Source organism: Phocoena phocoena, chromosome 5 (assembly GCF_963924675.1).
Source record: "Phocoena phocoena chromosome 5, mPhoPho1.1, whole genome shotgun sequence".
NCBI lineage: Eukaryota > Metazoa > Chordata > Mammalia > Artiodactyla > Phocoenidae > Phocoena > Phocoena phocoena.
The window spans coordinates 87,888,685-87,903,025 of NC_089223.1; the positions used below are offsets into that span (position 1 = coordinate 87,888,685).

General features: G+C 48.5%; 1 protein-coding gene across 1 annotated transcript in view; it reads left to right on the plus strand.

The window, feature by feature from the left end:
• Positions 1 to 897: 897 nt before the first annotated feature.
• CCDC149 (coiled-coil domain containing 149) overlaps positions 898 to 14,341 on the plus strand; it is a 97,120-nt gene continuing 83,676 nt past the window's right edge. Inside the window, exon 1 of the mRNA XM_065877810.1 lies at positions 898 to 1,113. Within this exon, the coding sequence (XP_065733882.1) occupies positions 1,066 to 1,113 (48 nt within the window). The 5' untranslated portion in view covers positions 898 to 1,065. The remainder of the gene's footprint in view (positions 1,114 to 14,341) is intronic.

Consider the following 14,341-nt stretch of genomic DNA (forward strand, 5'->3'; position numbering starts at 1 on the left):
GTTGAGTCTCTGTTTCTCCACCTTTTCTGATAAATGGAGGTAACCTCCATCCTGCAGGATCGATTCAGGATCAACAGGGACTAAAACAAATAGATGTTGGTTGCAATGTGTCCACAACTAAAATGGGTTCACAACTTCTCAACCTACATGCTCATCTCTACAGGCAGCGCTTCTACAAGTATGGAAAGCTCACTACTGGTAGTGGGTTCAGGACAGGATTTTAGGTGGGTGGGGAAAACCACCTTGAATAATATTGACTCATGGGTGAAGATTCCCCTGTCCTCTGTAATGTAATTCCCTTTTAGCCCTTCCTCTTAGGAGAAAGTCTCAGTTTGATGCTAATATGTCTTCAACACCTCTCTTGACCCATGTTAGCATCACACTCAGAGCTTTCGGTCCTATTTAGAATTCATGATCGTTTTATTTTCAATGTTTTTATTTATGACAGCTGATAATTTAAGAAATAGAAATAAACATCAGTAGCTTAAAAAACCATGTTAAATATGTAAGAACATGTGGTTCATTCATCCATAGGTTCAACAAATATTTGTAGGGCACCTACTGTGTGCCAGGCCCTGTACCCAACATTCATCCGAGAGGGAAGCAACGCTCTGCCCAGGTGGGGCTTACATTCTAATGGTGAGAGCCGTGATAGTGGTCAGGGAATGGCTGGACTTGGGGATTTACTTCTGGTGGGGGATGCCGAGCCGCCTCCCGCCGGGAGAGCAGTAATCCTGCGGTCAGGACCTCGGCCGCCACGAGCGCGGGGTCCGGGGGCTGCGCGGGGCCCGGGGGCTTCGTGGCGCGGTCCTAGGCCGGCTCGGCGGCGGCTGCGGCCCGGCACCGACCGCGGCTCCTCCTCCCCTTCCTCCCGCGGAGGCTGACGTTGAGTCAACAGCGCGGGCAGCCGCAGGAGGCGGCGGCGCGGCGGCTCGGAGGCGCCGGGCCCTCTCGGGGCCGCGCGGGGCCCGGGTGGAGGAGGCGACGGCGGCGGCGCGGCGGGAGGAGGCCGCAGAGGAGGAGGGTGGCGTCCATGAGGCCGGCCCGTGCCTGGAGGAGGAGGCCATGAACGGCGACCGGACCGAGAGCGACTGGCAGGGGCTGGTGAGCGAGGTGAGGCCGAGGCGCCGGCCGGGCGGGATGGGCCGGGCCGAGCGGTCCCCAGCCCCGAGCCCGCGCCCCCCGGGTGGCCGAGCCGGGCGGGGACTCGCGGGGGACGCGCACCCCGCGGCCTCGGGGGGCTGCTTTCACGCGCCTCTCCAGGTGCGCCGTTCCTCCCGCCCTTTGCGGTCTGCCCGGGCGCCACTTTATTCCAGGCCAGCTGGTGCCAGCCTTTGGGGAGGGGCCTTCCCTCCGGGGAGGGGCCTTCCCTCCGGGCAGGGCTGGGCACTGGATTGGCGAGAGGAGCGCGGGGATCCGGGAGTGGGAGCCAAGCCCCACCTGCCTTCTCGGTTGCCGCTGTTTTGGAGCCAAGCGATTGGACGCCCAGTGCTGAAGCGGAAAGGTGGTGCCAGGGGGAAATCCGGGTTCTGGGGCCACGGCCGGGCCAGGTGGAATCACCTGCAGCGGAGCTTTGTGGGGGAGGGGAGTTCCATAGGGTCCTCCGTAGCCTTCGTTCGTTCGGTCATTCAGTTAAGTCAACACGTTTACCGTGGGCCTTCTGTGTGTAAGGTGGCGCGCCGTTTATCAAAGGAGTGAAACACTGGTGCAGAAGTCATTCGATTTGTGGAAGCAGAGAATACCGTGCCTTCCCCCCCACCCCCGCCCCCCGGCCCAGCGATTTTGTCAGAAACACCCCTGGGGTCGGCTTTTGGACTCCTATGCCATTCTCTCTTCAGCCCACCCTAAGAATGGTTTGGCCTGGGAGGGGCTGCCTGACTTCTCCAGGTGAGAGAGAGTGCTGGTGTCTCTCTCTCACAGGTAAATTGTTCGTCCTGACTTACCACCATTTGTGATGGCGTTAGCCACTTACCCAGCTGTGCCAACCACGCCCCGGAAATTCTCCATTCTCTCCCTCCTGAGAACCATCCCCGTCCCCAAGGCCAGCTTGGGCCTCCGTTTTCTTACTTCTATATGCACAATGCAGGGTGTAATGGTTTGCTGGCTTCCTTCCCACGTTGGGTGCTGGAAGGGAAACGTTGTACCGTCTTTCTCCTTTCACCATTTCCTGGGCCTCCAGGTCAGTCTGATAACAGTACTTAATGTCCAGTGTATGCAAAGCGTTGTACTTCTGAAGAGGAATGGACTGTCATAGCTTCTCCCCAAGTTCAGTTTGTTCCCTCTTGATCTGTATGTAATAACTGGACAGTGTTATGATATGTTGTCATGCAGCCTGTCCCCATCTCCTCTGTCAGGCTTTATGTTAAGGGACAGATCCTCTGGGGATCTTTTCTCTTGGCTCGTCAAGAATTATACCCAGCGGTCAAGGAGGCTGGAGGTGGTTCTACATGGAAGTCCAGTGCTGGGCTCTGAAATAGCAGAATGTTCACTACTCCAGCAAATTCTTGTCGAATGCCTATCAGGAGTCAGGTACATTGCTCGGTATTTGGGATACAATGGCCAAGATGACAGATGACCCCTTCTGCCCTCAAAGAACTCCTGAAGCATATGGTATAGTGTGGAAGGAGAGTCACACCATAAACACTAAGAGAATCCTAAAGGGTGGACTGGGAAGGATGGGAAACCAAAGAAGGAAGTTTTTATTGGCATGGCTGTCCCTGGACTGAGGGTGCCTCTGTCTTGCCCTGACCACACAGTATTGCAGTCTGTTGGTCTCCCCACTAGGCTGTGTATTTTATTTGGCTTTGTCCCAGGTGCCTACACCTACACGCTGAGCTTCATACACAGCAGGTGCTCAAAAAATGCTTGTAGAATAAGTCAAGATCCGGATATGGGTCTTTCCGTAGTTGTCCTGCCTATCCCAGCTCTGTGTCTCCAGAGTAACGCTGTCTTGCCTTCAGACATTCATTAAAGCTTAGGACGCAGAGGGCACACAGCTCGGGGCTGTGGGATGTGAAAATGAATGCAAGGCGCTTCCCACCTTCATAAGCGCTAACGGCCATTCCTCAAGTCCATCCTTCATATTTAACATTTACACAGCCTCATACTCACAATGGTATAAGGTAGGAATTATTTCTTATTTTACAGATAAGGAAACTGTGGCCCAAACATGCTAAGGAACTTGCTCAGAGCCTCACATCTGGAGGGGGCAGAACTTGAACCCTGGTGCCTGACTCCAGAGCTTGGGATCATTAGGCCACACTTTGTATCTTAATCACCAGTTCATCTGTGTGTATCTTCCCCTAGACAGTAGATTCTCAAAGGAGGGGTCTATGTCTTATTCATCTTTGAATCCTCAGCAACTGGATCATTGTTGCTCAGAGGACGATTTACAGATCATGAGTCATTTTGGGAGCAAAGAGTAAAAAGAGTCACTTGGCATTTGGGGGAAAAAATACAAGTTTCTGGGTCTCTCCCCAAATCCACAGTAGTGCACTGAATTGTGTTCTTCCCCCCATGGATACATCTAAGTCCTAACGTCCCAGTAGCTATAATAAGCCCTTATTTGGAAACAGGGTCTTTGCAGATATAATCAAGCTAAGGAACTCAAAATGAGATCATCCTGGATTTAGGATGGGCCCTAAATCTAATGATTAGTGTTCTTATGAGAAAGTAGAGATAGATTTGAGACACAGAGATACAAGGGAGAAGCCTATGGGGAAGCAGAGACACACAGAGAGGAAGTCCATGTGAAGAGGCAGAAACTGGAGATGGGCAGCGACAGCCAAGGGATGCCAAGGGCTGCCAGCAGCCACCAGAAGCTGGGAGAGGCTGGGAATAGATTCTCCCTCAGAGCCTCCGGAAGGAACCAATCCTGCTGACACCTTGATTTTGGACTTCTGGCCTCCATGACTGTGAGAGAATACATTTCTGTGTTACAAGCCGCCCAGTTTGTAGTGATTTGCTGTGGCAACCACAGGAAACGAATTCCCTTACTTCATGAAAGTGCCTGGGGGTGTAGCCCCAAATCTGCTTTTGTTGCAAAGGGAGCTCACCAGGGGATTCCGCCGCACACTCAAGTTCAGTTGCCTGGGCTTCCGTGGGCGTGGAGAAATCGTGTTGGCCCTAGGCAAGTAGGATTCAAGGAAGAGAATGGTCCGTGGCTAGTGGCGTTTGAAAGTGACTTTGGAAGCCAGTGGAAGGAACTGGGGAAGGCATCACCACACATGTGACCTGGGTCAAATGGGCTCCAGTCTGTTTCTACAGAAGTCCCCGGTTCTACCTCCCACCCTGGGTCCACACTCCATGGCCCTTCCTGCCCAGAGCCCTGTGCTCTCTTTCAATCAGTTTGCTTCCTCGGCTTGCCTCTAGGAAGCAGTTTTCATTTAAATGATCCTATAGAGATCAGTTTTATTTTCACATTTTTAGCATAACAAGCTGAAATGACAGCCTTCTCTCAGGTCGTGAAGTAAACACGGCCATGCGTGTAAAAGGAGTGTGGCTTCTGTTCTATTCTGGAAATTAAATGTCTGGGAAGGGGGAAGCATTCTTCTCATCACCACCTGAGGTGATCTTTCAAATCAGGGGGAAATCTTGAAATGCAGTCGTGCAGACAATCCATAACTTTATTTCTAAGATAAAAATCCTGGTCATCTCTCAGCCTACTGCCCTGTGATAAACCATGACTAATACAGTTTCACTATTTGAATTTTGGTGAATTAATTAGATAGCAATCAGTCCTGTATTCCGTGAGCATGCTGTATGCAGTGAGTGACTAGGAGGCAGATATAGAAGATGGTTAAGCCTGGGCCTCTGCCCGAAGTAGAGCCGCTGACATTTGGGGAGGGAAGCTGAACAGGCTTGCAGTCTGAGCCTGTGGATAAGGGCGCAGCTTTGGGTCTTGTTTGTTGACTGAGAACTGAGAGTAAGTCTTGGCTGTACTTCTTTCTCGGTGCAAAACCCAACCCAAGCAGGTTCAGCTCAAAGGGAATTTATCAGCTGATATTGTGGGTTGAATTGTGTCCCCGAAAAGATATATTCAAGTCCTAAGGTCCTCCCCCCAATACCTGTGAATATGACCCTATTTGGAAACAGAACCTTGCAGATGTTCTCAAGATGAGGTCATCTGAGTGGGTTCCTAATCCAATGACCAGTGTCCTTATAAGAAGAGGGAAATTTGGCTGCAGAGGTGCACAAAGGGAAGACGATGTGAAGACACAGAGGAAGGAAGGCCGGGTGATGACAGAGGCAGAGATTGGAGTTATGCTACCACAAGCCAAGGAAAGCCAAAGATTGCTGGCAGCCACCAGAAGCTAGGAGGAGGCAAGGAAGGGTCTTCCCCTAGAGTCTTATTAGGGCTCCTGGCCCTATCGACACTTTGATTTTGAGCCTCTGACCTCCAGGACTATCAGAAATTAATTTCTATTGTTTCAAGCCACCCAGTTTATGCAGTTTGTTACAGCAGCCTCCAGCAAACTAACACAGCTGCCGTGACTAATCGTTCCAAGATAGGGGTGGCGTGGGGCACAGCTGGATTCAGTGCTCAAACAGATGCTTTCTCTCCATCTTAGGCTCTGCTTGGGGCCTGACTTCAGTCTCAGCCTCCCACCCTCTCAAGCTCAAGTCCAGAGGGGAAGACAGGAGACCCCATAGAACCCCAGGAATCACTCCCTTTGCATCCACTTAGATCCCTCACCTGCCCTGGAAGAAGTTACTCAGGAGCACAGTGACCTGTCTCAGGCCTGCAGTTGTGCACGGGGCCCTGCCCAGGCCACATGGACTGAGAGTGGGTCAGGGGGGTGAGAACAATTGCCAGGAGAAGGGGAACGGGTGTTGAGAGAATCACCGTGCCACGCAGCTCCTCCGAGCCTCATTTTTCTCATCTTTAAACAGGATCGTAAAGCACCTGCTCGTAGGTGTTCTAATTGTGAGGATCCAGTGAAATCATGCTCGTTCGTGTTTTGCTGTCTTCCTGGCAAGCAGTAAATGTTCAGCAAACATTAGTACAACGAGGGTGGAGCTCAGGGCACAAACTCAGGTGTTCACAAACTGAAAACTTTATTTTGCTATAACACCTTGATTTTGATTACAAACTCCCATTGTAAGGCGGGCGGCGGGGGTGGGGAACGTAATCTGGATTGGAATCACACCTCTGCCTGAACTTGTATTTGAGTTCTAGGGGCGGTAAGTAGTACTCAGCCACTGGCAGGGGTGATGGGGTAGGGGGCGCACAACTGGTCTGGGCTATTTTTGTTTAGCCACCCTCTCCTCGTTTCAGTCTAGCATCTGGTCATTGGTCACTGTCAGTCACTGTTGTGTCTGCCCTCGTTCCCCTCTTCTGGCCCTTTGGTGTCTGTACCAGACCCATGCTACTTTGGGTGAATGAAGAACAAGGTGATCTACTGCTACTTCACTACTCTGGGCATGGGGGGCTTTGCTCCCTTGCCCAAGGTGGGGGAATTCAGCCGTGTTCTGCTGTCTCTGAATCACTCCTGAGCTGAGGGAAACTTTGAGAAACCGTGGTGCAATTTTCCACATAGACACACCACACCACACCAGGCTGGGTCCAGGGAATTGGGGATTAGTTTTTACTTCCTAAGAAAGAAGGGTATATTTTTTAGGGTAAAGTCTAAGCCACTTAACAAAGATACCTACTCCCAAAATATAGTGGTTTCAGTGAGGTAGATATTTAAGTCTCTTTCGTGTCATGGTGTGGTGGTCCAGGCTGGGAGAGCAGCCCTGCTCCATGAGTCATTTAAGAACCCAGGTTTCTCCCATCTTGTTTCTCTACTGTTTCTTAGGGCATGGTCCTCAACTGTATAGTTAAAGCTAGGTTGTTGCAGTGTTTTGTCCCAGCCCATGGAAAGGGGAAAGAGAGAAAGGGGAAGTCCAGGGCAAAAGGCTTTTCTTTAATTAGGGATGACTAGAGAGCTATATGCATCACTTCTCGCATCCCATTTGTCTGAGTGCAGTCACATGGCCACATGTAGCTGCAAGGGAGGCTAGGAAATGTCATCTTAAGCTGGGTATGCCCAACTTAAATTTGGGAGGGTTCTATTAAAAAGTTAGAAAGGTATACAGGACAGGAAAAACACAAACTTATAAAAGGAAAAAAAGGATAAATTGGACTTTATCAAAATAAAAAAATGTCTGCTCTTTGAAAGACTCTGTTAAAAAAAATGAAAAGACAAGCCACAGATGAGAAATTTTGTGCAGAACACATATCTTATATCCAGAACATACAAAGAACTCTCATAACACAATAGTAAGAAAACAATCTAATTTTAAAAATGGGCAAAAGAGTTAAATAGACACTGCACTAAAGAAGAGATTCAGGTGGTAAATAAGCACATGAGCAGATACACAGCATCGTCAGCCATCAGGAAAATGTAAGTTAAAGCCGCAATAAGATGCCACAATGCATCTGTTAGAATGGAAAAACAGACACAGAAAGAAAAAATGGGAAAACCAAGTGCTGATAAGGATGCAGAGTGACTGGAAGTCTCCTACGTTGCTAGAGGAATAAAAAATGGTACAACCACTTTTGAAAACAGTTTTACAAGTTCTCATAAAGTCAAACCTACACTAAACCCAACAGCCCAGCAATCCTACTCATAGGTGTTGACCCAAGAGAAATGAACACACGTGTCCACACAAAATCCTGTATGTGAATGTTTATAGTAGTTTTATTTATAATTGCTGAAAACTGGAAACACAACAGTGTCCACTAACTGGCACGTGGATAAGTTGCTACATCCACATCATAGAATCCTGCTTAGCATTAACATGGAACAGACTACTGATGCATGCAGAAACATGTCAAGTGAAAGAAGGCAGAGACTCAAATGCACCGACTGTAAGATTCCACTTATATGAAATTCTTGAAAAGGCACAACGGAAAGGACAGAAAAACCAATCAGTGGTTGCCAGAGCCTGGAGTGAGTGAACAGATTGACTGCAGGGGAATACGAGGGAGCTTTTTAGAGTGATGGACATAGTCTATGCCTTGATTGAGTTGATGGCTACATGATTGTATAAGTTTGTTAAAATCCATAGATCTGTACACCTCAAAAGGGTGATTTTTTTTCTCTACGTAAATTATACCTCAGTAAACTTAAGTCTTTAAAAAGGGGCGGAATGGATATTGAAGACAGTCATCGCTATAGAGAGCTTTACTCTTTACCTCTCTGATTCCCCAACTCATCAGGTTTCCGTCAAAACTAGACACGGCCCCTACATCTCAGTCCCACTGTCCTTACTCCACTCTCCTGACACCAGGCTGATAAGTGTTCATTCTTAGACATTCAATGATAACCAGGCTCTCTTTCCTTGCACTCTGTCTGCCTTTTCCTCAAATTTGGAGATCTTTTCTAGTCTTTTGGAGAGTCATAGGGGAGGGAGTTATGGGAAGACTCTTCTTTGCTCTGGTATCTTCTGGTGAAGGACAAGGCCTTCAAAACTGAAAAGCCAGTCACTTTGCTACTAGTGTTCTGCTGAGTACTCTCTTCCTTGGAGAAGGCAAAATGTCTGGCTTTTAAAAGGGAGAGAGGGGCTTCCCTGGTGGAGCAGTGGTTAAGAATCCACCCGCCAATGCAGGGGACACAGGTTCGAGCCCTGGTCCGGGAAGATCCCACATGCCATGGAGCAACTAAGCCTGTGTACCACAACTACTGAGCCTGTGCTCTAGAGCCCACGAGCCACAACTGCCGAGTCTGCATGCCACAACTACTGAAGCCCGTGTGCCTAGAGCCTGTGCTCTGCAACAAGAGAAGCCACTGCAATGAGAAGTCTGCACACCGCAATGAAGGGTAGCCCCCGCTCTCTGCAACTAGAGAAAGCCTGCGCGCAGCAACGAAGGCCCAATGCAGCCAAAAATAAAATAAATAAATTTATTTTAAAAATAAATAAATAAAAAATAAAAGGGAGAGGGATATGTGGAGAGTAACAGGGTAGGAGTTATAGGAATTTGAGGCAAGGTAAATAGAGTACCATTTAATATTTCAAAGCATTATTACATTCATAATATTAAATGAAAAAACAGTGCAAAATAATGAACAATATATCTTAGATACATATATAGGCAGTTGGTGAAGCTGAAGAAGTGGGGAAAAGCTTCTTAGAAGAAGTAGAACTGGGTCCCTCCGCTTTGGCTGAAGAGAGCATGGTGGTGGTGACAGGAAGCAGGCCTAAGCACTGGACTGGTGGTTGGCCTTTGAGGAAATGCTCCAGATAAAGCCTGAAACTAGTGGGTTGAGGTATAGCAGAAATGGAGGTTGGATAGCCAGGGTAGACCAGATGGTGAACAACTTCAAAAGCAAGACAGAAGGGTGTACTCTAATGTAGCTGGTAATAGCCTCTGAAAGTTTTTTTAGCTAGAGTGTAAGTTGATGAAAATACTTGGGAAAGATTCATTTCCACTGAACTCAGTAATCACCGAGCCTTTGTCATTCACAAGGCACTGTGCCAGGCAGCGGGAATATAAAGACAAATTTGGTAGCTCTCCCAGGAGTCAGGGAAAGACAAGTGAAGATGAGCTACCAGTAATCTAGTCTCTTCTCTGTCACCATCAATATTCCCAATTGCACCTAGGTCATACCACTTATCGTATGGTTCTTTGATAAACCCTTGACTTGTCTCTCTCTCTACCGGGCCCAAAAGATCTTGAACTCTTTGAGGGTAGGGACCATATGTTATTAATTTGTGACCTTAACACTTCACACCGTACCTTGCCCTTTGTAGGTACTCAGTGAGTGTAGAATATGTGAATGCTTGAATATTTGAATAAATGAAGTGATAAGGAGTTATGGCATCAGTGGAGAGAGAGAAAAAGGGATGGCTGTGAGATAGATTTTAAAGGAAGACCCATACAGGATTTCATAGCCAATTGGATCGGGAAGATGCAATAGCATGAGTCCAAGATGACCCTCAAAGTGTGGCTGGAGAGTGGTGGTGATGGGTCTGACAGAGGGTTGGGGGTGACTGAGTCTGGTGAGAAGAGGACAAGTTCTGATTAGAGCTCCGCATTGTTCAGAGTTTCCTAGGAGTGCTTGAACTCTTGCGAGGCAAGCTTAGTGCTTCCTGGGAACATTTTTGATGAGCAGCTATCCTCATAGTGGCAGGCTAATTTTAGAGTAAGTTTATTAAAATTAGCATGTGGGGGAAAGTGAGCACAACTGCTATTTTTAAGTAATGGGATTCATGTTCTCTCCTGTGCAGGGAAATTCGCATATGTGCTTCTAAAATTGACAATTGCTACTCTTATCATGTTAAAAAAAATTAATTTAGTGACTTTCACATTGAATAAAATACATTGGCTGAAGATAAGAAGAGGACTTTGGCTAGTCCCTGAATGAAAATGACCAGAGTGAGCAACGTTTCTTACCCACTGCCTGGTTTTCCACCAATAAAACCATAGCGGGGCTTTGGGTGCCTCCTGGCAGAGGACTTTGCTTAGTTGAGAGTCTGCATCTCTTTCTGGTCCTTCAGGTAAAAGGGCACTGGTGGTAGGGGACACCTGGTCCCCAAGGAACACAAACCTTTGGCAGATTTTTTATTTTGAAGTCTTCTCATTTTCATTTCACTTCTTCTAGGCTACTCTGTTTCCATTACCTTATGGCATTTTTATTGTAATGAACATCTTACGTTTGTTCAAAATATCATATCTTCTTCAAGCCAATATACCTTCTATACGACTAGCCTATTAAACTACCTTAAAAAAGATACTTCACCAGGACCTCTTACTCAGAAGCCTTCAGTGGCTCCCCATTACTGGGTATTCAAGGCCTGCCCCAAGCTGGCCTATCTTTCTAGCCTTACGCCTCGTTTTCCCTCATAAATTGGTTGTTCCAGCCAAACTGATCTGTTCCGCATTCTGGCTTCTACTTTATTATCCTGACCTCATCTGGGTGGGCCTTCCACTTCTTCCCTGACCACAGCCTTTACCAGTCCTTCAAGATGGAATAGACACCAACATCCTTCATAAAATCATCCATGACCACCCAAGCTTGAAGTGAGCTCTTCATCCTGTTGCCTTATGTAGTGTAGCTTACAAACCACTCATGTAGAATTTACATGCTCCCTGAGGAAGGAAAGGACCTTCTCTGTGTGTGGATCTTAACTCCTACACAAATTAGTGAGCTCCTAAGAGGAGGGACCATGACCACCTGTGTTGGGGTAGGAGACAGGAGTTCTAGAATGATGAGGCTTTGTGCTATGACTCAAGAGGTGCAGGACCTGAGTGAGGATACTGAGAGAACATGCCCCAAATGACCTAGTTCTGGCCCATTTGCAGGGCCTCAACTTTGATTTCACATTCTCATTTATGGGAAGAGAATCTTGGACTTGCCTGCCCACCTATAGTTTAATAGTGACAGACACACAGGTGGGGGGTCGGTGATGTCAGGATGGATCCATGCCTGTGATAGGTTGGTCGGTTGGCATGAAAGAAGAATGAAACACAGCCCGGAGGTATTTCAGTGGGACAGGTGGATAGCAAAGAAGAAGGTCAACTATGTTGTGTTGTGTCGTGTTGCACACAACTATGTTGTGTGCATAGCCTTGTGCTTTGCAAGGAAGTTCATTTGGATTGGGGGATTGAGGAAGGTTCTTGATGACGGTAGCACTTGGGCCAGGAAGGTTAGGCAGGATTTCTGCAAGTGGAAATGTAAAGGAAAGTTCTGGGCAGAAGGAATGGAGATAGCAAAAGTACAGAGATGGCAAAATACAGGGCTTGTTTGGGAAATCCCAGATGTGTTTCTCTGATTGGAGACACACAGTGGGGCATAAGCTGATGACTGTTAGGCTGACCTTGAATGCCCGGTTAGCTGTCTAGACAGTGCTGGGGTCCTGAGTGGCCTTCATTCTAGAGGCAAACTCAAAGGGCATGACTGTACGCTTTGAACAGGGAGAAGTTGCCTGGGGATGAGGGCTGAGCAGGACCCAGGAGGCCCCCTGTACCTGCACCTGTCCCTCTGTGCCCTTGTCCTCATCCACTCTCAACCCACCTGAGCCTGCCTTCCACCCCATGTTTACTCCTGAAAATGCTCTTGCCAAGGCCACCCAAGACCAGCCTCCTACTTGCCACATACAGCGGTCTTTCTTCAGTCCTCTACCTACTTGACACCTGGCTGTGCAGCCTCTCACGCTCCACTGTTCTCCCCCTACACACTGGGCTTTGCATCCCTCCGCAGGGCTACTGGATGTGTCCCCCAGGCACCTCGCACTCGGCATGCCCTGAACTGAATTTACCCTCCCTCTGCCTTCAGCCCTTCCCATCTCTCTTCCCTTCTTCTATCCCATATCGATGAATGACATCACTGTGGAATCTGCCTTGATTCTTCTTCCCAACTTACCCCACACCCATCTAATTATCTACAAAGACCCATATTTTCTGCTTTGGTACAAGTCCTTAATAAGGGCTCTGTGTCACCTTTCCTACTATCCCACCATGGCCTAGGTTCTCATCCACTCTTCCCAGAATATCTGCATAAAGACCCTCTAAGATCTTCTTTATTCCCTGCAGTTACTTGAGTTGTCATTCCAAGCGCTGAAATGATTTACCACTCCTTTGCCTAAAGCCCCCGATGGCTTTCCAGGGCCCGCAGAGTGAAAGCCATTCCTCAGGTGGCCTCCAAGGGCCTGCTCTCTCCTCATCTTCAGTAACTCCTCTGTATCCCTTATGCTACCGCCTCCCTCACGCTCTATAGAATTCCTGTTACCAGATCATTCCATACCCCGAGACATCTCTGAGCCTTTGCTTATGTCCAAAGGTGATCTCCTACTCACACTTTACAGCCCAGCTCAAATGTCATAGCCTCCACTTGGGTTTCCTACCTCTTGTGGGTCTCAAGAGATTGGGAAGTGGATGGTATATTTCAGTTGGGAAGCCAGTGTGGGGCTTTGTGAGCAGGTATGGCAACTGGGGTTCCTGAGGATGAGGGACCTTCAGAGGGCTGGGTGGTCACCAATGTCTAGCACAGTGCCTGGCACATGATCCTTGGCAGGCACTTGTGGAAGAAAGGAAGGGAAGGAGGGGAGGAATGAAGAGAAGGAAACAAGGAAGGAAAAATGGTTCACCTTGTCATTTTCCACATTCTCTTTGAAGCCAGCCCTACTCACCTGCCAGTGTGCCCCACTTCCAACGTCTCCCCGGGCTGACCATGGCTGTGAAGGAGTATGAGTGTCCACACGGCCTGGCAGATGCCTGGTATCCTGGGCAGCTTCCGGGTGTCCCGGGCAGCAGTGGCTTATGTAAGTCATCAAGCTCCACCACAACATAGCTACACGGTCTTGGGCAAATCACCTTACTTGTCCAGACCTCAGTTTCTCTGGACTTTGTACAATGAAGATAACAATACCTGCCTTGTGTCTCTCATCTAAGATGAGGATAAAGTGAGATGATGTACCTGAAAGTGTGTTTTAAAGTCCCCCACCCTCTACAGCCGAGGGGGTGGTCCTGTCCTTGCCTGGGCTTTAGGAAGAGGCTTCCCAGGGCTTCAGGGATGGTTCAGCCGAGGGAGGTGATGTGTCAGCTGCCGCTGTCAACGTGATGCCATTGAAAATTCATATTGATGAAGTGCAGATTGACGTACCTGCTTGCTCTGCCATCTGTAGACCCCACGACCAAGGAGATATTGGAGGTGGCAGCGATGGGACTCCCTTTTATTTAAGCCAGTTCCAATTTGCTTTTTAATTTGCTCCAGACCGGTGAATGCTGTCAGGGTCAATCTGTAACCTTTTCTGCTTTCCCAACGGTCTCCAGCTTTGCCAGACCTTCTAATGTGTTTGCAGACTGCTCGATCAATTCCTGGGCAACTTCCATCCCATGGCCTCTTCTGCGCTCACCTTATTCACCTTGTGACTTTGCACCCTTCTCACTCTCCCTCAGTCCAGTCTCCTGCTGACCACTTTACCTTCCTCCTTTGTTGGGGTTTTGAATAAGCCTCTTATTCAGCCGATTTCGGTGCCTGAGACCCAGCACTTGCTCACAAAGAACCAGCAGTCAGCTCCCCACCCTGGATTCTTGCAGGTGCCTCCTCATCAACCTCCCAGTCTCCTGCATCTCTTTCTGCTTTTCCTTCCAGTCCATCCCTGCCTGGTCAAGGGTCTGGAAGCAGGACCGTGATCCTGACCTTCCTCGCTCAAAGCCCTCCACGGCCCTATTGGCTCTGCCTTTGGCTCGGACTCCACTGTCATTTAAGGCCTTTCTTACTTTCATCCAAACCAAACATTCCAGCCTTATTTTGCGTTTCTCCTTTTCACATGTCCCGTATTCCTGGCAAACAGAACCACTCTGGGGGTCTTTGCTGGAAGCCTGTGTTTCCATGCACCTGGCCTTTGCTCA